General features: G+C 42.8%; 1 protein-coding gene across 5 annotated transcripts in view; it reads right to left on the bottom strand.

Annotated features, from left to right (window-relative positions):
* The window catches only part of ITGA9 (integrin subunit alpha 9), a 291253-nt gene that overhangs the window by 217004 nt on the left and 52672 nt on the right, over positions 1–21577 (bottom strand). For all 5 annotated transcript variants that reach the window (XR_010598391.1, XM_042860327.2, XM_005302712.5 and 2 more), the window contains exons 10-15: positions 20121–20226; positions 18788–18882; positions 15671–15761; positions 15049–15094; positions 9085–9239; positions 1054–1214 (exon numbers count right to left, since the gene is read on the bottom strand). Coding sequence is in view for 4 of the 5 variants with exons in the window: in XM_042860327.2 (XP_042716261.2) it covers positions 1054–1214; positions 9085–9239; positions 15049–15094; positions 15671–15761; positions 18788–18882; positions 20121–20226 (654 nt within the window). In the remaining variant the exon portion in view is untranslated. The remainder of the gene's footprint in view (positions 1–1053; positions 1215–9084; positions 9240–15048; positions 15095–15670; positions 15762–18787; positions 18883–20120; positions 20227–21577) is intronic.

Here is a 21577-nt window from a genome sequence, read left to right as displayed (position 1 = left end):
CTTATGAGAATTATTGGCTACACTGGCTTGTCAGTGGAAATGTAAAGATAACATGGAGTTTAAAAACAGGGACTGTCTCAGTATCTGCCATGTGAAGCAAAGTGAATTTAGGTCAGTTTAATTTATGGAGACGTGTCCTTGAAACAAGAGGCCAGTTGCATCACCAGGCCAGTCATATCATCTCAGCATATTGCTCCACAGATTTGCATCATGATGCTTTACACATTAACACACAAAAGTCATGTATACAATTTAAAAGAATAATTCCTTACTACATGGATTATTTTTAACCATCCTCTAGACTTCTATAAACAGAATTATAATTCTCTATTGCTTTTTTATTTACTTCTCAACTAAGAGGACAACTAGGGGACATTTCTTCAGTAACAGCTGTAGACCAAAGATCATTAGCATTTCCTACCAACCCATTGGTCGCGTACTCTGTCAAAGGAACAATATCATCCTTCCAGAAACATGGCTGGAGACACACATCCCCAGTCTTGAATAAAGGAGGCAACAATCAATCCATGACATGGATAAAAATTCCAATCTCAACCCAAAATGAAGTCAAGAGTGTGCCCCAGAACTGAAAGTTGAACCAGCAGCCACCTGGGAGACTCCCATAGTCATCATGGCAATGTAAGCAAATGATTTGGAGAGTGCCCACTGCTTAGACACGAAAACATACATATGAAATAAAGCTATCCAACTACTGCTGTACCACCATAGTAACTTAGCATCCATATTTGGGGGAAATATAACAGCCAAAACAAAAACACAATCCATCCAATTAATATTTCTTACATTGTGTGCTGAAGGCCATCAAATCCATATCTGCCTCCTAGGGCAGATCCCTTGGGGGGGAAGTTCAAAACCTTCCACTGAGAAGGCCCTTCCATTGATCCAGGAAAGCTCAACCCCAGAAACTAAAAAGCAAAAGCATCCCAAACCAAGTCAAACGTAACTGCTTTGACGGCTTATAGAATAAATACTTAAAGCAACAGATGGAACTGCAAAAAGGTGAATGCCAGAGAAGAGATGGAAGGTACTGACCTTCACGTGGGCTAGGTAGTGATCACACTTTTCCCTCATGTACGACAGCTGTAACTGCTCCACAACCTGTCCCATTGTTTCTCCAGAAGACACAAAGTAAACCCTGGGCTGTTGGCCTTTTTCTTTCTTTGCCACATCTGCAGTCAAGATATAATTCAAACCTGCCAAAAAAAGAAAACAAAGATTCCATGACTGTTAGCCCAAGGTGGTTCTTTTCTAGCAGCCTTTCAGTTTGTCTTCTGGCATGTTTACTGAGATGATGTTCAGCACCTTGGATGAGGAGGCCCTTTACCAGGAATGTGAGAAAGCACTAGTAAAAAATAATTCAAAAAATTCTAGAGATATTTTACTCACCCTGTTGAAAGAAAAACATGCTTTGTTTTCCCTCCACATCACCATAAACTAAGAACCAGATGTCAACAAGAACTTGCCATTTCCTGGTTGAGTTATAATCTTATTAGCATTTAGAATTTAACTAGAGGAAGTTGTTTGTATTTCATTTCCCTTTATGAATATTATTCCCCTGAAAACTACAGAACATGCGCTCATAGACCAATAAACTATCACCAGGGGGGTCTTCTTTCATTCTTTTCTATCTGGTGCGTAGTTTAGTAAAGTTTGCTGTTTTGTATTTTGATACTATTGTGCCCTTGAGAAGGCTTCTTATCTGTTTACTCAACAATCTGTTTACTGGTTGAATAATCCAGATGGATTCTACCTGCCGTACAAGTGAATGCAACAATGTCTGAGGTCCTGAACCAGCAATGAAATCTGCTTTTTCCTTTTAGTGGACGCCTGTACCACTAAAGTCAGTGGGACTCTACACAAAGCACAGAGGCCCGTACGTTAGTGGATCCTATTGCAGGATGTGCAGGATGATTTCAGCTGAATGTTAATACAATAAAGGGAACATCAGTAGATGACCAGCAACACGGGGCTTAATTAGTTGGCATGTGATGTACGTGACAGTTAGCTCATGTCTGTTTCTGTGCATTATTACATAATTAGGCCAAACACTGATTATCTGAGCAGAATTTTAATGATTTCCTTAAAAGTGTATACATCTGTTTTTTAAATCAATTTTGATTTAAACCAGCTAACTGTTACTGCTACCTCTAAACGACAATCTTTTTAGAAGACTTTAAAATTGTTACAAGTTTTCAATCCAAGAAGAAATTAGGGTATGTGAATTTTTTTTTTAAAATAGGAGAACATTCTGGACTCTTTAAAACACAATTGTTGTCATTGGCCTCACTTAGGCCTTGTCTATACACAGTAGTTGGATCGGTTTAACTTAAATCATTTTTCAAACTGATGCAAAAGGCTCTGTGGGCATTCTTATTTCAATTTAAACCAGACTTATTTCAGTTTGGCTTAAATTAATTCCTAAACGACTGAAACTAAACCAAAATAAGCCTGATCTACACCAAAATAAGAGTGTGTCCCTCCAACCCTCTGTATCACTTTAAAAAACAGTTCGCGTAAAAGGATCTGATCCTGTGAGGCACTGAGCACTCCAATTCCCACTATAGCTGATGGGAGTTGTGTGTGCCCAACACAACACAGAATCAGACCTAAACTGAGGTCAAGCATGACACAAAATTTGGCCTATTTTTAAAGACAAAAAAATCCATTTTTGATTTTAGGTTGTACAGACCTAGGGTGACCAGATGTCCCGATTTTATAGGGACAGTCCCGATTTTGGGGTCTTTTTCTTATATAAGCTCCTATTACCCCCAACCTTCTGTCCTGATTTTTCACACTTGCTGTCTGGTCACCCTATACAGACCCCATACCCAATCCTGTCTCCTCTTTCTGTTTCCTAGGAGACCCTCCCCTCCTACCGTTGCTGAGACTACACCTATGATATCAACTGCAGGAACAACTGTTGCTGCAAAAGATAAGAAAATCTGTGGGCAAATGCAAGAGCTGTGCAAGCAGAACACATGGCACTGCAGACACTCGTCACCAGCCTCCGGGGCCAGGACAAGCTCCCTAGACCCCAAATGATGTAAAGCTGGATAAGAATGGCTACCTAATTCACTGAGGTGTTGGGAAGTTCAATTCATGAGTGTTTCCTAAACCTTTTAAAATTCTTAAGTAGAAATGCAACATTTAGCAGCTCTTGTCTAGATGAACAGCATAATAAGCAACCCAAATACTAATAAGAACATTGCACAGAGCCTCTAAACAAAACCATTCCAGTTACCATCCTTCTATAGCAACCATGTATGTTTTTGATTAATATATTTTAAATAGCACATTTCACATCTTTTTCCCTTTTCTTTTGGCAACTTATTCCTATGCTACATCCAATGATGTCACATCAGTGGAAAAGCTGAAATACCACGAATAAGATTTTTTTCTTTGTTGCTTCAAAACAAAAAAGGAACCAGGGTGGGAGAGTTTATTCCCATTCACTCTGAGTATTGGGTAATAAGTTTTTGCTACTAAATTAACTCTCACTAGTAACCTTTCAGAGTCTGCCAGGGGTACTCAAACACATGCATCCTCTTAAATGTTTATGGGATTTGGCCTTTGACTTCAGAAGTGAATAAAAATTTGGCATGCATGCGATCAGTTTAGATTAAACTTTGAAATGACCAATTCTCTGCCCAGAATTCAAACTAAATCTTTATAAAGGTTTGCCAAAACTGCATTCAGAAGTATATTTCGTTCATTTGTAAACAAGGCCATTCACCATTACAGCAGACTAGATGTGCCAATTAATGCCATAGTAAGATACTTGCTGAATAAGGAGTAGCAGACACACCGCATGATTTTCATTCTCAAGTGTCACATACACACTTACACACCGCAGTAGGTGGGGGGCATGGATCAGTATTCACGTCGCACGCCCCGTCAGCACATGGCCCAAGTCGAGATAGCTCATGATCCAACCAATGGACCAAATTCAGTGATCAATCCCGGTCACATTGTACATACGCTAAGAAGAACTGCATTAGGTACCCCTGCTCCAGTTTGTTATGTTTCAATACACAAGCAGCAAAACACCTACTTTCAGCGTAACATCACGTATTTTAGATTAAGGGTATTAAGGGTATCTTAAACCCCGGTGGCTTATCCAAACTGAAGAGAAACTCTGAACCACCTGAAGCGCACCAATTACAAGTTCAAACAAAGTGTAGTTCCACCCACAAAACCACTCTATAATTGGGCACAATCAGCTGCGTCTACCTAGGGAATTCTCTTGCAGTGGACTAGACTGAGGTGATGCAGGGGAGAAGTCAAGTGCATTGACTGAGCTGTGTGAAGAAGCTTCCGCAGCATCTGCGTACACAATGCCTAGCTCCAGCCAGCCCTATAACCGGTCATTTTTAGAAGCACTGAAAATCATCCAATTCACACAAAAGCATTTTTTTTAAATTAAATTGTAGCTTGGTATTTTTTTAATCTGTATAAATAAATTATCCCGTCTGCGAGCATAGCAAGTTTCCTTTCATTTGCCAGTGGCTAGGCGAGTAGCACAGTGCCCTGAAATATGGGAGACCCAAGTAGCCTCCATTTTCCTGTTCTGGGCCTTCAGCTGGGAAAGGGGTATTGTTTGGAAGCATGCTGACAAGGTATTGTGCTCAGACCTGTGGATTATGCAGGGAAAGGCCATGCCCAGGCCAGGAACAGTGCTCCAGCCTAAGCTGCAATTCAACCTGGTAACATCAAGCTAGAATTATTACCCTGTCTCACTAGGAATCATAATTTAAAGGTCAGGCTTATCTAGCTTACATTAGCTAGGGGCTTGAATTCACATACAGCACTACAGCGTAGTTAATCCACCTCCTGTCTACATAGCAATTTCTACACTGGGGGGTTACAGCGGTATAACTACATTGCTCAGGGCTGTGGATTTTTCACACCCCCGAGGGACATAGTTATAGCAATATAGGTCTGTAGTGTAAACCTGCCCTAGGTAGGACCTAAACTCAACTTTTTCTAGACTAGACAAGGCAAAGCCAAAGAGGGGGAATCAGATATTATCTGTCAATTCTTTACGCTCCTCCCCTTTTTACAATATATGCAGTAGTATTGCCCTTAGTTCTCAAAGAAAACTGTTCCCTTGCTCTGTCACCTAGGGAATAAGCAAGGCAAAGGTAGCTACTATCGAATGAGGGATTGCTCAGGACTATATAGAAAAAATGAAGGCCCCAAAACGCACTGGAAGATGGAACACCAAAGCCACGCCTGAAGCAGCTTTCTGGTCACAAACCAGGGACGCAAGGAACAGCCTAAGCCAGACGCTGGGATTTATGAAAAATAACTAAAAATAAGTTTCCTATTTCTGACACATCCAAAACCCTGTGAGGTAATGCTCTGTCTGGATATAAAATACAACCAACCGCCTTGCCTTCTAGCGCATGCTGCAGCAAAGAGAAAGGTCAGACAATGACTGCCACACCGTGCAAAGCAACACATTTCGCTATCCTATGCCTCTTTAACTCAGCCCTAACTATTTCAGCTGAAAAAGACGCTGAAGATTTCAGTCTGCAAAGTGCCTATAAAATGGATAGGATTTGTACTTTGCGAATGACACAGTGCATTGTGAAAATAAACACTGGTCTACAAATAGCTGTGAAAGTACTAGTAGTACTGCAGATAGTGCTGGGGAAAAAATGGGAGAAAAAGGTCCATATTTAAAATGTGTTTGATCAACCCAATTAAGTTGGAGACAGATTTTCTTTATGGGTCGCTGAATTAAATAGCAATACATGAAAATAAACATTTTAGATACGAGTTTATAATAGAAAGAATAGGGTAGTGACTGCATGTTCGGTACAGAATTGTAAAACTTGCATGCGGATGTGATGCTGGAAAACCAAGTGCCAGCTCTGGCCAAGGTTATAGGCATTAGCTAAGAACTGACAAACTCATAGCTGGAAACCAAACCAGCTCACCTATATAGTATGTTAGTTTTGTTAAAAATAGGTATTAGTCTTATAAGAATGCATTTAGTGTTTAGACTATGAAATGCTTGAAAGCTGCTGCATGTATTAATCTCACTTGTAACATCTGTATTCCATGCTAAAAGGAAATATGCTTTATAACTTTGAAAATGTTTGTTCTGAATTTGTGAATCCAAGCATGGGAATCGCCCCACTCACTCAGGAGAGCTATCAAAAATTAAGTGGGCCATAAGACAAACACTTTGTTAATTGCCCCATCCACCCACAGAGAAGTACGTGCAGAAGGCCTTGTCCCATCGATCTGAATGCTGGAAGAAGGAAATAAAAGTAGTTGACATGAAGATTTTTCATCTCTTTGTTGTTTGAACTCTCACAGGGCCAGAGACATTAAATGAAGGCAGAGATCCCCACAGGCTACCCCTGAGTCTGCCCTGAAATATATTTTTGAATTGACAGATTACCACATCTCTGTCATCTGTAGGAATCAGAGATGGTAACTCATTTGTGTGTATGTATTTTTGCTTTAACTTGTAAATAACTAATTTTTCCTAGTTAATAAACCTTTATTTATTTTATAATAAATAAATCTTACGGGATTGGCTACAGGCATTGTCTTTGGTGTAAGGTCTAGGGTACCAATTGATCTGGGGTAAGTGACTGACCTCTTGGGACTGGAAGCAATGTAAATATTTTGTGATTTTTGATGTAAATGACCATTTATCACTAAGTCCAGCTTGCCTGAGATAGTCTTAGACAGTCCCCTTACACTCTCCAGGCTGGTATAGTGGTCCAGGAGTTCACATTTGATACTGGCTTGGTGAAATCTAATGACGGAACACACCACCAGTTTGCGGTGTCTGCCTTGTTTTTGACCGTGTGCCCTGAAGTAGGCACTCATGGGCGTGAGCCACTCTAGACAGCATGAGATAAGTACAACGGCCACAATTTTCAAAACAGACTAGTGACTCTGAGTGCCCAACTTCAGATGTCCTACAGGGGCCTGACTTTCAAAAAGTGCTGAGCACCAACTTCTTGCATATCGGGCCCCTTCAAGGCATCTAAAACGGAGACATCCCAAAATCATTAGCCCCTTTTGAAAACCTTGGCCATGAGGCTCCGATACATAATATAATTATTTCCTGTCTGTATAACCACAGCGCTTAGGAACGCTATTCATAGAGCAGGACCCCATCGTGTTAGGTGCTGTACACATTAACTCATCTTTTAATGCATAAATTGGGTTGAAAGACTTTTGAATCTAAACATATTTAGCTGAAGAAGTTTTTGGTATTAATTAAACCGTTCCCTAAGATTTAACCAGTTATGTGAGAGGTATCACATTACCACTACCCGCCCCCTCTCCCCCGCCCCAAAAAAATATTGTTACTATGAAACCTGAAAGAAATTAAAATGCATTGTGTTGTATAATCCAAATTAAATGCTTATTTGAGGCACTGTGTCCAAATTGTATCCCAAGAAGTTTTTACACAGTTACATAATGCTGGCTATGTTCTTCTAACAAATTGCTTTGATTAGCTGCATTGTATAAAAAGACAATGTCTGAGAGTTATATCATTATCTACTTAACAAAGAACTCTTTACTAGGGGATGGGTAACATTTGCCAAAAGTATTCAAATGTTCTTTTAACTGCAGTAAGTTACAAAAGGGTATGGTTTGTATCATCATTCAGTGAAATTAAACTGGCTCTCATCTGTGGTATGCTGCAAGAAGATTAGTTCCCTCCAGAAATATGAGAATGCACTTGAATGAGAAAGGAAAGTGCGTTTCTTAACACCCGGTAGAGCTATACAAAATGAGAGTGAGGGTAAAATATTCAAAAGGGCCAAAGTCCTATTTTCAAAAGCGATCTTTGGCACTTAGGAGGCTAAGAAAGCCAATGAGATTTAGGCCACAAAGTGCTTACAGTCACTTTTGAAAATGGGACTTAGGCCCTTTAAAAAATTGTATCCTAAAACAGTGATGGGAATTAACATTTTTGGATGAACCAGAGTTATCCTATCTGGATAAAAGTGCTTTGCTGAACTATACATTCATCTGTGGGATTTTGCAAGACTCCTAAGAAAGGAAAGGTACAGCCATACAAATCCTGGCCTAGAATGTGTATATGTCTTAGAACCCCAAAAGAGATTAAGCTTTGAGCAATTTTGTTCTCTTTGAGAAGTTTAACTATCCCAGACTCAGGTGATAATGATGTAGATCCTCGCTAGTCCTACTGGCTAGCAGCTGCTTCTTACTTGTGCACAGTACAGGGGAGGGAATAAAGAGTCTGTCTGCCCCTTGTGTGGCCCACATAAGGTCCAAGAAGAATTTCATTCTGTACAGTCAGGGGAGCACAGGCGCTGCCTCTAATTATATCCATGGCACCCCAAAGGTGCCTGGCCATGGCTTGCCCCCTCTTCCTGCTGGCTGGGCACATAGGAGAATATGCGACAAATATGAATGGTGGTGGAGTCTCCTTCCCTGGAGGTTTTTAAGGCCCGGCTTGACAAAGCCCTGGCTGGGATGATTTAGTTGGGAATTGGTCCTGCTTTGAGCAGGGGGTTGGACTAGATGACCTCTTGAGGTCCCTTCCAACCCTGATATTCTATGATTCTATGAATATGCCCTATAAAAGTTGTTCCCTCTGAAGCAGCGCAGCTCCACACCACTTCCGGTGCTGGACTGTGCCAAAATCACATGATCGAATCCAAACTTTACACCACACCATTGTATTATTTATGCACACACACATAAATATACTCACATGCACATTAAGCATTATATGTACCTATAACATAATAGATATGTAATATTTCAACATGATCATAATACTACTTTGTACGTACACAGTTCCTTTCATTCAACATTTTCAAAGCTCTTTATAAATATTAAAGAGGCTTGAAAATATCCTTGTTAGTAGAGTAAGAATTTTTATTTTATACCCATTGCATAGATGAATAAACTGAGGCACTGTAAAGTATTTGCCCAAAGCAGCAATTGGTGTCAGCAATTAAACTGAAGAATCTTTTAAGTATGTCTCATGTATCACTAAAACCCAGCCTCCTCTAGAGTTACATATGGCATGAGAACCATTTTATGGATGCACATTACCTATTTCTCCTGGAACACGTTTGCCGTTAAAACGAAAGCAGACTGTGACATTGAGGCAGTTCACCTGCTGCAAGCCATCATGGCACTGGGGAGCTGTGATATTGATGGAAGCTGGCAGGAAAATGGAGATGTCCATTGTAATGACAGGTCTAGATCTGGAGACCAATAAAGAAGTATAATTTAGTTTGGCTTTAGAGGGATGTTTCTCAACCAGATGAAAATAAAGCAAAATTGGAAATACTTAGTATCAAGTAGACATTAAAAAACAACATTGTGAACATTAGAACAGAATTGGCATTCTTCTAGCCCTTCCCTCAGCCAGCGAGGGAGACCCATATCCTACTACATCAGTGGCTGAAGTGAGATATCATCAGATTTATGTTAATAAACTGTACTCTCAATATCTGAGCACATCATGCATGACCAGATGTGACCAATAATAAATAATCTCTAGTCAAAGGTGTATAGAGACTTCATGATGAGAGGGGAGGGTAATGAGATTAGCGCATTAAAGACCGAAGACAATAACCTCACTTATGCATGTTCACTGGCTAGGGAGCTCAAAAGAGAAAAAGGCCTGGGGCCATGAGGAAAGGGTAAGTGAACACTAATGTTCCATATAATGCTCTAGCAGCAGCATTCATTAAGCTAAACTTTAGGAAAAACAAAGGTGGGGTAATTTTTCATAGTAGTGCCAGATGCATTAGGTGCATTACACTGCTATCATTTAGGATGGGGAAATGTTCAGCTAATTCCCCCATGCCATGCACTGACAATTTACAGTACTCTTTTGACTTCACCAAATTAAGTTCTGACAGTTCCCCCTGTGTGTTACGAATGACAGCTTTCCATTTTTGCAGCCTGAGGCCTGGGCTGTTGCTATGGTTATTTCAGGTTGAAGAAGAGTTCAGCCAGAGTCACCTCGCAATCAGAGGGCCATGGGGGCAAGGTATTGGTTTTCTGTGCCACATGACACAGTAAGTGCAGAAGGCTTGGAGCTAGGATTACCATATTCAAACATTTAAAAAAGAGGACACTCCACAGGGCCCCGGTCCTGCCCCCGGCCCCGCCCCAACTCCGCCCCTTCTCCGCCCCCATTCTAACCCCTTCCCCAAAGTCCCTGCCCCAACTCTGCCCCCTCCTCTGAGCACCCTGCATTCCCCCGCCTCCCTCCCGCTCTGATCTTGGTTGGGGGTTGCTAAGTGCTTCCCTGCTCCCCACTTGCCCTGCAGCCCCTGCACCACCCCCGCCCCTGCAGCCTCTGTGCCCCCTGCTCCCCACTCGCCCTGCAGCCCCTGCACCCCCCCGCCCCTGCAGCCTCTGCGCCCCATGCCTGCCCTGCCCCTGTAGCCTCTATGCCCCTGCCTGCCCTGCTCCTCCTCGCCCTGCAGCCTCTGCACACACCCCCCGCCTGCCCTGCTCCCCCGGCAAAGGGAGAGCTGCGGGCTCCATGTGGACCCAAACACTGTTCCGCGCTGCTCTGCGGGGGAGGAGGGAGTGGGGGCGGGGGAGGGACTCTGGCTGCTAGAGGCCCCAGTGGCTGCGAGCGGCTTTCAATCAGGCCCAGCCGTCCAATTAGCCGCGCCGCACTCTGCATGAGGGGAAGGGGGAAATCCCTGACATTTCTGCTTTATTAGAAATCACCCCCGGACGGCCATTTAAAGCTGAAAAAGCCGGACATGTCCGGGGAAACCCGGACGGATGGTAACCCTATTGGAGCAAGTGGTTAAGAAATCAAGGCCCCAGTCCTGCAATGAGAACCCGTCTCAATGCAGGATCAGAGCCCAAGAATGCATGAACTGTTATTCTTAATGCTTTCAGTTCTGCAGATCTTAAGTATGAATATTCCAAAGGTAACTCAAGTAATAAACCTCCCACACACACAAAAAATGTGCAGCAAACAGCAGATTCAGTTCTAAGGTGGGCTAAGGAGCCATGCAGTGCATAGAGCAGACCACATTAGGAGTCCCTCCACAAGCCATTTACATCTGGGGGCTGTGGCTTGTGGCAGTGGTTATAGGCACTTAACTGGAGCAAGATCAACATCAGTCTTGGATGGCAATTCAGTCTCTCTTAACAGTATCTAAAACTAACAATGGGAGTTTGGTATTCATAGAAAAGAGGAGGAAAGAGAAAACTTCCCAGGACCATCTCACATCATGGAAGTGCCTGCACTCAGATGCTTGGGGAGGGGGTAAAATAGATGAACTTGTATATTTACCTAAACATACTATTTTGCAAGCTATGCGCTGCCTGATATCTTTAAAATTAGCCTATTTAATGGGTATATATCAAGTTGCAACGCACACAGAGGCACCATCATCAGCCCCAAATCAAAGTGGCTTCCACAAAAGCTTTTTAATATCATTTGGCAAGACATATATTGTTTTTGGCCAAAAGATTTTACAAGAACTATTGGGAAAAAAGAGTATTTTCCTTTACCCTAATCTGAATCCAAACAGCAAGCATGGCACACTCCCTGACCGGCAGTAGCTGCAATTAATTAGCCTAGACACATGATTAGTCCATAATGCACTAATCTCTAAAGAAATAAACAGGCATTGATTTAGTGATTGGATTCAGGTTGCTACACTGTGTGTATTTTCTTGCTGATGTCACAAGAAACCTTCCACCATCAGGACCAGCTCATGTGTGGCCTGTGGGCATGGAGTGAGTTGCTCAGTATACGGTCTGAAGGTCAGAGATCAATCTGGGGCCAGGCCAGGTCAAAACTACAAACTCAGAGTCTGTTACCAAATTGAGAACATGAGGCAGGCATTGGGGATGGGCCAGGCCAGCGCCTTTCACCAGAGTCAGCAAGAGTCTTATGCCAGAGATAGTAAACCAAGATTAGGGTTGGGAGCTCAGCCTAAGCCAAGAGCCAGGAGTCTGGAATCAAGCCAAGACACAGAAAGTGACATCTAAGGCAGAGGCACACTGGAGGTCTGCATTGTTTAGGCAACTCCCTGAAATGGTTTATATGTGGAGTGCCAGCCAATCAAGAGAATCACAGAGGGCTATTGCACATGCCCCTTAGAGTAGAACTTCCTGCAGAGCTTAGTCTCTCAGTTCCTCTTGATGTAGGGTTACCATATTTCAGCAAGCAAAAAAGAGGACGGGAGGAGCCCCGCCCTAGCCCCGCCCCTGCCCCTCACACTTCCCGCCCCCCCAGAACCCCCAACCCTCCCCCTGTTCCTTGTTCCCTGACTGCCCCCTCCTGGGACCCCTGCCCCTAACTGCCCCCCAGGACTCCACTCCCTATCTAAGCCTCCCTGCCTCTTGTCCCCTGACTGCCCCAACCCTTATCCACACCCCCACCCCCAGACAGACCCCTGGGACTCCCACGCCCCATCCAACCACTCCCCACCCCCTGACAGCCCCCCCCCTCAGAACTCCCGACCCATCTAAACCCCTCTGCTCCCTGTCCCCTGACTACTCCGATCCCTCTCCCCACTCCTGCCCCCTGACAGCTCCCCCCCAGAACTCCCAGCCCCCCACCCCCCCGCTCCTTGTCCCCTGACTGCCCCCTCCTGGGACCCCTGCTCCTAACTGCCCTCCAGAACCCCACCCCCTACCTAAGACTCCCTGTTCCTTGTCCCCTAACTGCCCCCTCCTAAGACCCCCCCCAACTGCCCCCCAGGACCCTACCCCATACCTGTACCCTGACTGCCCAAAACTTTCTCCACTCCCCCCAAAAAGCCCCCCCCCCGTTTCTTGACTGCCCCCTCCAGAACCTCCCTGCCCCTTCTCCTGCCCCCTGGCCCCCTTACCCTGCTGCTCAGAACAGGGTGTTGGGCTCTGTGCGAGCCGAGCCGGACACGTGGCTGCGCTCCCTAGCACAACAAAACCCGGTCCCTGGCCCTGCACAGTGCTGCCGGACCGGGCTGCAGGGGAGAGCTGCCGGCTCAGAATGCAGGGCGGATCCGGCTCCTCTACAGCTGCTCCAGAGTCCAGCCCGGGACTTTCCTGCAGCCCTCCCAGCCGCTCGCTCTGCTCTGCCGGGGGAGGGGGGAAATCCCGGACATTTTGAGTGCTTTACAAATTCCCCCCGGACGCTATTTTTAGCGCAAAAAGGAGGACATGTCCGGGTAAATCCGGACGAATGGTAACCCTACCCTATCTTGATGGCAACCATGCCCAGGCCTGTGGTGGTGACAAGGAAGGGGCATCTGCCTTAAAACCTGCAATCCCTGGTTCTAGGCCCATGTGTTCTTACATCCAGTTTCATCTCTTTACAACAACACTAAAGCAGCATAAGTGTTTGCACCTTTATTTCCTTTTCAAGCTATTTCTGAGGAACAGAGCTCAGAGATTCCATCTGTTGATGTTTCACAACATTTGGTGGAAAAGCTACTGGCTTCCTCTGTTTGTCTGAGTAATAACAGAATATTAATGGTTCTCAAAGAACACAGCACCTGCACCATGAAGTCAACAGGAGTTTTTCTACTGACTTCAATGGGAACAGAAACAGTATCTAACAGGACACATAGGGGGGTAGACTCATTCTACAACTCTTAATTATTTCCCCAGCCCCATATTTCTTCTATTAAAATGACCATTCCACAAAATCTTCAAATGACTGTTCCATCTAGTTCTTGACACTGTTGTTTTATTAAACATTAGAGTGTTTATTCAGAATGTAGTTATTGGCAAAAATAGCCCAAAATATAAATCAGCATCAAAATAAAAACCAACACTTTCCTCTTCCAAGGGCGCCTTTCATCTGAGAAAGTCAAAGTACTTTGCAAAAAAATTAATTAAGCTGCACTACATTCCCGCGAGGTTCTGTATGCAAGTATCATGAACCCCATTTATAGATGGAAAAACAGACATGAAAGTTCAGGTGAGTGGTCCAAGGTCACACAGCAAGTCAGTATCAGAAGTAGTAACAGAACCCAGAGCTCTCAAGGGGAGCCCCAAGAAGACTGCAGCAATCTAACCTCTTGATGTAGCCTCTTGATTTCTTTTCTAATGCCGTGTTACAGGTATCATATTCCATATTTAGTAACATGATTTTGGAGATTTGATAGACACCTATATTAGCAGCACTCAATATTGTACCACATGAGCTTTAACCATTGCACAAGTCATCTATCATATTGACTACAACCCCACCACCTCCTCCTCCTCTGTGGCTGCCTGATATTTACATGGTGCCCCGCAAAGTCTACCCAACGAAATGCAGAAAAAAACCATCTTCCTCACCTGTCTCTCTGACCGCTTCAACACCCTCCTTGAGTCCTTGCAGTGACTTCCAGTCTCCTGCCACACAAAGTTCAAATTCCTCATCCTTCCCTTCAAAGCTCTACTCTGCCTATGCCTCAGTTCTAGCCCCACTACATCCCCTTCACTCTTCTAATTTGTCACACCTTGTAGCTTCCCTGGTCTCCACCTCCAACAAGCAACTCCATGGCACCTGCACACCTCAAAATAGTTGTCCAGATCCTGCATGCATTGCAACCTCACTCTCCTTCAAATTCTTCCAGGCTCACTTCTTTCACTCTAACTTTCCAACACTGAGCTACAGTCCTACACCATCCACTGCTGCTCTCTTGCCCAATTTTGTTTCCTTAAATCAAACATTATTTTATATAGCTAAAAACAAAAAAAGAGCCACACAAATTCAAGTGACTATATAAACAACTTTATCTTTCCATAAAGGAATCTCAATCTGTTACTTCTATAACCCACACTCTCCCCATGTTCCCAACACCCATCTTTTTATTTGGCATCCCATGGTGTGTGTCTAAATTAGATAATAAGTTCTTTGGGGTTGGGTCCCTTTTATTTATTCTGTAAGGTACCAGGCACCCCTATTGGGTACAGTGTACAAAATAATCTAACTTGTTTCTTCTGACCATAATGAAGAGAAAATAAAAACTATTGGAGGAAGACTGAGAAACCACATAACCAATAAACAGGAGCCAGAAAAACATCATAAAAAAAGGAAGAAATTGTTCTCACCTTAGAAGCACCACATTGTCTGACATGAAGGCCCCAATGGTCACATCTGAAAACAAAGTTTCATAACTTTTACTGTTACAATGGCATTTGAAGGACACAGACCCAAACCCTTGTAGTCTGTTTATTCATAACAATTTTTCAGTTGTAAAATATGTACTAATAAATAAAATAGTTCCCCATTCCCAACTTAGTTCTGCCGATCAATACATCACAATGTTTGTTTTGCCTCCACTGGAACTGCAAAATTGGGTTCTTCAGGTCACTCCAGTTCTCTCTTTTTGTATCATCATCATCATCATCTCAGCTCAATTTTTTTCCATTAAATAGAAACTACTCTCTAGAAAGTAACTACCTTCCTAGGAAGCAAAAATTCTCAACTTTGTTTCTCAGTCCTGTACCATAGGTTCTAAACCCAGACAACTGAACCTGGGGTGTCTGTGACATAGACTAATCATGTCAGCAGCTTTCACTGAGCGAGGAAAAAAGCAGACACCTACACTTCACACTGTAAGCTTTCCTGTTACTGATTTGAAGGCTCTTTAGTAAGCAATATGGAAACTACTTGATATACTATATTTATCTGCTGCTTTTTTTATTGTTGTTATAATTGTAGTAAACATACCCGGATAACCATTTCCATCCATATCAACTCCTCCTGATATGGACTGGCCAAACATCCGCAGCGTTGGGTTTATAGTTTGCCCAGACAGTTTCTGCAACAGATAGTATAGAAGTGGAATCACCGAAAGGAATCAAAATTAATATAAAGCACCACATGGCTCTTCTCTCAAGGCCAGATCCTCATGTACACTGAGGCCTCTTTTTACTGCCAGAGCACTATTGGAACCTAACCTTGCAAACCATAATCCTGCAAACCCTATTCATATGTGTAAGTCCCATGATCTCTTATGTGAGAAAGTGTTTTCTGGTCTTGACTTGAATTAAAAGTTAGTGTTGATTAAAATAATACAAATACACACATACACACACACACAAAATGAACAGCATATCAAATATATTCTTTATAGAAAACAGGGTCTAATTTTGTATTCCGCAAAACCTTTTCCATCACCTGCACTCACACGATTAAGAGTTTTATGGAGCATCACTCAAAAAAAATGGTTAATTTCATTGAAACATCAAATCCAACATGACCACTTACTCTAAAAAAAAGTTTGTCAATATGTTCAAGGTCAAAACCAGGGAGATTCATTGCCATAGCCAGTTGGAAATTCTGTTTTTCCATCAGCTATCATACAGTATTTTGTACCAGTGCTGATGCCATATCTCATTTCTGTCTCTCAAACCCAAAGGACTTCTTAAAAATCACTAACACACAGGAACTTTCCTTAAATAGTTAAAGAGGCAAATGTTTTATCTGGAACAAATCAAGATATTAAAACCTCATCTTCCAAGCCAGCCACATGGCCCACAGGCTCCTGTGTATGCAAAAGAAAGGAGATCTGAGTTCAAAAAGGGATCCAATCACAGAAGTTAAATGGAAAAGACCTATTACAGGGTTGCTAGTGGTGCTTCACAGCCTTTTACAGGCTACAATACTTCCTTGTCCGGCCCATACAAGAACGTTAATAGTAGCCAAAATGCCACACAAGAAATTCATTGAAAGAGAAAATTCAAAACCAATACAGTAGTGGGGGGGGGGATGGGGGAAAAGAGATCCTTAAAACTAACCTGTGATCCTAACAGCCAGTTCTAAAGGGGAAACTATGCTTTAAAACAACAGAGCTAAACTTTCCCAATCAAGGGCAGTTAACATTAGGCAATTGGAAGAAACTTGCTCCTCACATTACATTTACATCATAGAACATGATTAAGTTTTTGGGGGGTCCCTAATAGGGTGGTAAGTTCTGCCTACAGATATCCCACAGACATCTGCAGGCTATTATGGTATAAATGCTGAGGTATAATGCTGTTCTCCTTTAAGTGCCATGAATAAAAACAGCAAGCCATGAAGCTTAGACAGACTATTTATTTAGCACATGCATTACGTTGCAAGCCAATTAAGCTGCTTTAGCTCAGAGCCATCACTAAAGTTGCTGTAGGGGAGTGAGGCACGGATATAGATAACAATTTAAAGTAGAAAAGGGAACGAAAAGGGTGAAAATTTATATGATGAGGGGCCGCTTCCTCTCAGAGCTTGTTTAAAAGAGGAAATCCAGGGCATCTGGATGGCTCAGGGGCATGGTAATAGGATACACAAAGCCTTTCACCTCAAGATGGCGGGTTCAAATCCAGGCCAGGTAGGTAAGGAACAAAAGTTGTAAGCATTTAATGGCTGTTTGGTGGCATATGAAAAATGAATTGGTGGCTTCAGTCTAATCCCTTTGGAATAGGTACTAGGATACATTGTAAAAATAGTGCCACAATTGGTATCCTGGATGGTCAAGGAAGGAAAAGGGCACCAAGACAGAACAATGGGTATCCTTTAATCCTCTAGAAGTGGTCTCTCCCAGGAATGAGGGGCAGGTGTATTGCATTTGCCCACTTTGCTGTGGGAGGGGAGGAACAAGAACTTCAATCTGCAGCACTGTCAATGTGTCTAACGCACTAAATTTCCTTGAAAATGAAAAACAAAAACTCCAATCTGGACATGCAGGAGCTTAGAAGTCCAGAGTCTCCTACCAAATGAGAAGATTCCCCACTTCCAGCAACTATTGCGGAGAAGAGAGTGCAGAGCTGAGCCATCCATATGCCACAAATTATCACATTTTAGAAGTATCATAAAATAGTTTTAACTTTCTTTGTAAAAAACAATGCATACTGTACATACAGTAAAAGGCAGAAGGACTAATCCCTTACAGTCTATTAAAGAGTCTCCACTATAACCACTAAATCCTTTATTCTGCTTAAATTGATTTACTATGTAGGATCTCTCCCAGCAACAACAAAATATTTAGATCAGACCTTCAAACAGCCAGAGGAGGGGGTGCGAAATCTGCCTTTGCAAAAGCTTGCTAGACAAATATTAGAGACTATGGGGCATGTTTTAATGGGATGTATGGGATTTTATCTTCTTAATTCCCAAGATGCAAAGACTAAATTACCCTGGAATTATATTCAATGCTTCAGTGCTTGTATGGCATACGTAAGCAGTTTTTACTTCATGGTGGTTTGGTAAAGTGGAATTTCAAGACTGCTCTCCTGACACCTTCTCCTACTGGGAGGAGGAGCACCTCAAAGTAGTCAAGTGTGCTTCTGCAGAAGGAGTCCCTAGAATCTTTTCCTTCTCACTAAGTCTGGTCCTGCTGGGAAGAGAGCAGTGCCAGATTCCCCCCCCCCCCCAGCAGAAGTCTGCTTTGCCATTCCAGTGCCTGTGCTTGTCCTTTTCAAGGTCTGCTGTCACTGAAATACCCCCTCCCCAAGACTTCATCTACATGGAAAAGGAAGCTACATCTGAGAACTGTATTAAAACATGGTTTAAAAAAAATTGCTCACGCTGACCCATTCTGGAATTGTTTGCCTGGCCAGAGAGGATGGGGCCAAACGTCATTAGAAACTATGCGCAAAATAGAACACTGAAGTCTCAGCTCCTAACTAGGCTCAGGTACGGAGTCTGAATTGATGCAGACTGCACATACAGAGACACACCAGCTACAGAAGAAGAGGGAATCAAACAGTGTGGTGAGGAGAGAGATTACTGCTTCCTGTCACAATGCTTTACCCATACGTGTGGTGCATTTCTGCGAGACCTGATAGAGTGACTCAAACAACAAGTTACCATAGAATACTGTGGAACAATGCCACCTGCGTCTCCATGGTAGATATACACCGCTCCTACGTAGTCATCCTCCTTTGGGGACCCAATGGCAACATCTGCATATGTAAAAGAATATGAATTGAAAACATGTCACAGTCCTTTCCCTTTCCACTCTTCCCATGTCATCCTTTTACAGAAGCCCACTGCCCCAGGCTGAAACAATTCATCATGAGAAAAAGGATCATGCTATTACTGGTGCCCACTTAGCTACAAATAGTTATCCAGTTTAATGAACAGCTCATTAAATTCCTTTTTAATTTATACCTATTTTGGCATCTAATAAGAAGCATGTCTCTTAGTTATAAAAATGTGTTTATTCCCACCAGCCTGCTCAAAAAGCCATGTAACAGTCCTTTCATCTGACCAACCCAGAGTGGATCAGCCTTGCGCATCAAGACACCACTGGCTCGAAGTACAAGCCACCCACTCTGCACTGTGACAACCATGTTTGAAATGCCAAGTTTCCAAAGTCAAGTTAGGTCAAGTGGGTTGTTTTTCAAACATATAGGGGAACGAAAGGGCTGCTGAGTGTCTTTGAGGATGTATATTCAGACACACTTGCTAAGCCAACCAGTCCTTTTGAAGTCCTCAATCTGCCAGAAATCACTGCAGCAATCTTGCTGGTGTCAACACTCCATTCTCACCTATTGTTATCATAGTGTACGTCCTTGTACAAGACAGCCCATGAAAGAAACTGGACTGTAGGTTACAGGGGCAAGTGACAATAAATAGAATATACAATAGGAGGCAGTAAGAGCTACATGTTAAATGTACTTTCTGATAAGAAGCCCCAGTTACGCCAATAAATGGGATATGGGAATAGCCCTGAGACAGAAGATGCCAAATGTTACACAAAAGATGATGTGGTTTTCTTTTTGTTTAGGGACAACCTAAGAGTCATTAGTAAGACATATACAATAGGATTAAAAAAAAAAGCAGAAAGGAAATAGACCAAATGCCCAACTTTGCCCTCAGTTACCCAGGTATAACTCATGTTGAAATCAATGGGACTTACACCCACGTTAGGTGTAATTAGTAAAAACATCTTTACGAGAAAGTGGCATCTAGAGCTTGATTCACCACAGTATTATTCCAGTCTTAAGAAGAGATAATTTCCAGAGGAGTAATGCTGTGGCAAATCAGGCCATCCATTTGAAAGGTTTTCCGATGTGGATTAGAATGATGTTTCCACCTCTATTTTGAAACAGGATTTGATGGTAAAGTCCCTGTAATAACATTTTAAAAAGTCAGACTTGGCTAGAAACAGAACATGGTAGAATGGAAATGCACCGACCTGAGTATCCATCATCATCAATATCTCCTAGGGAGGCCATACTTTCCCCAAAGTGTGCATTGTAGGCATTGTCGCCGTTCAGAACAAGCTGCTCTTCCAGGACTCCCTAGCAAACAGGAAAAAGGACAGGCTAAGAAAAACAGAGTGAATGCTGAAAGCTACAGGGCCTCCCTGCCGGAACACATGAAACTCAGGAAACACCTGGGGCAGAGCTGCAGTGTGACTTCTGCACTGCTATCGAAGCCCCAGTGAATGCAGCTTGCCTGGATATATAAAACAAAAGGGTTAAACACAATCAATCTAATTGACCCCAAAAGTGATTTGAACTACACAGGACACACCACAGGCCAAACTCCTTAGTCATATCACATAATTCAAGAAACTATGTTCTACAGGAACACCCACATATGTGAGTTCACGTGAAGAGCCCTGGATTTTTCATGACTAGGGTAGAACAGGCACCAATTAAGTGACTATGCTAGCTGATAACTACTCCTCTGAATTTAAAACTGAAGTCGGAAAGAAGAGAATGCTTTTAAGAACACAGAAACACCACATATTAATTAATTCTCCATGCTCCAAAAATCCCCCAGTGATGATCTTACCTCATCTCTTTCAAGAACAAGGTTAGGAATTCTGCATGGTATTTTCAAAAGCGCTCAGTCTTGGTCTAAATCTGCTCCCTTGGAACTCAATGGAAGCAAGGTTAGGACTATACTGACTGTTTTTGAGAATCCCAATTTTTTTCTCTTTATACCCAGGAGAAAGGACTAATATGAATGATGTAATCAATATGCCAAAGCCAGAGGACTTGTTTGGCTCACTGAGTTTATCCATACATTAAACACCACTATTCAGTTCTTGTCCTGTTGGCATGTTGTATCCAAAGAATGCAGTCTCTAATCAGCATTTACTCAGCCAAAGCTCCCACTGAATTTAGCAGAGATTTCCCTGGGCAGAGACTGCAGGATTTGTGTCACAAGATTTGAAAACTCCTAAGCTATGCCTACCATGCTTGCAATGGTGCACATCGCTATAGCACTGCTAGTGCAGACACTCTAAGCCGATAGGAGAGAGCTCTCCCATCGATTTAATTACTCCATCCCCCATGAGTGGCAGTAGCTGTGCCAGCGGGAGGTCCTCTCCCGCTGACACAGCGCTGTTCACTCCAGCGCTTAGGTCGGTGTAACATATGTCGCTCAGGGGGGTGGTTCATTCATACCCCTGAACGACATAAGTTACACCAAAGTGGTAGTGTGTAGATAGCCCTAGACTTTGCATGTTAGAGAGCAAGGCAAAGAATGGACGAATGTAAAATGAAGAATAAAGAATAGCTAGAGTTAATATGGGAGAGAGAGAGAAAGCCCAGAACAAACTGACTTTTGCATTCACATGCCAACAGATGGCAACTCATGCCCACCCACTTTCTAGCCAACCTCATTTGAGTGAGCTTTAAT

This window comes from Chrysemys picta, chromosome 2, assembly GCF_011386835.1.
Source record: "Chrysemys picta bellii isolate R12L10 chromosome 2, ASM1138683v2, whole genome shotgun sequence".
NCBI classification, from domain to species: domain Eukaryota; kingdom Metazoa; phylum Chordata; order Testudines; family Emydidae; genus Chrysemys; species Chrysemys picta.
Note: the sequence above shows the minus strand (reverse complement) of the source record. Positions and strands in the feature narration are given on the sequence as shown.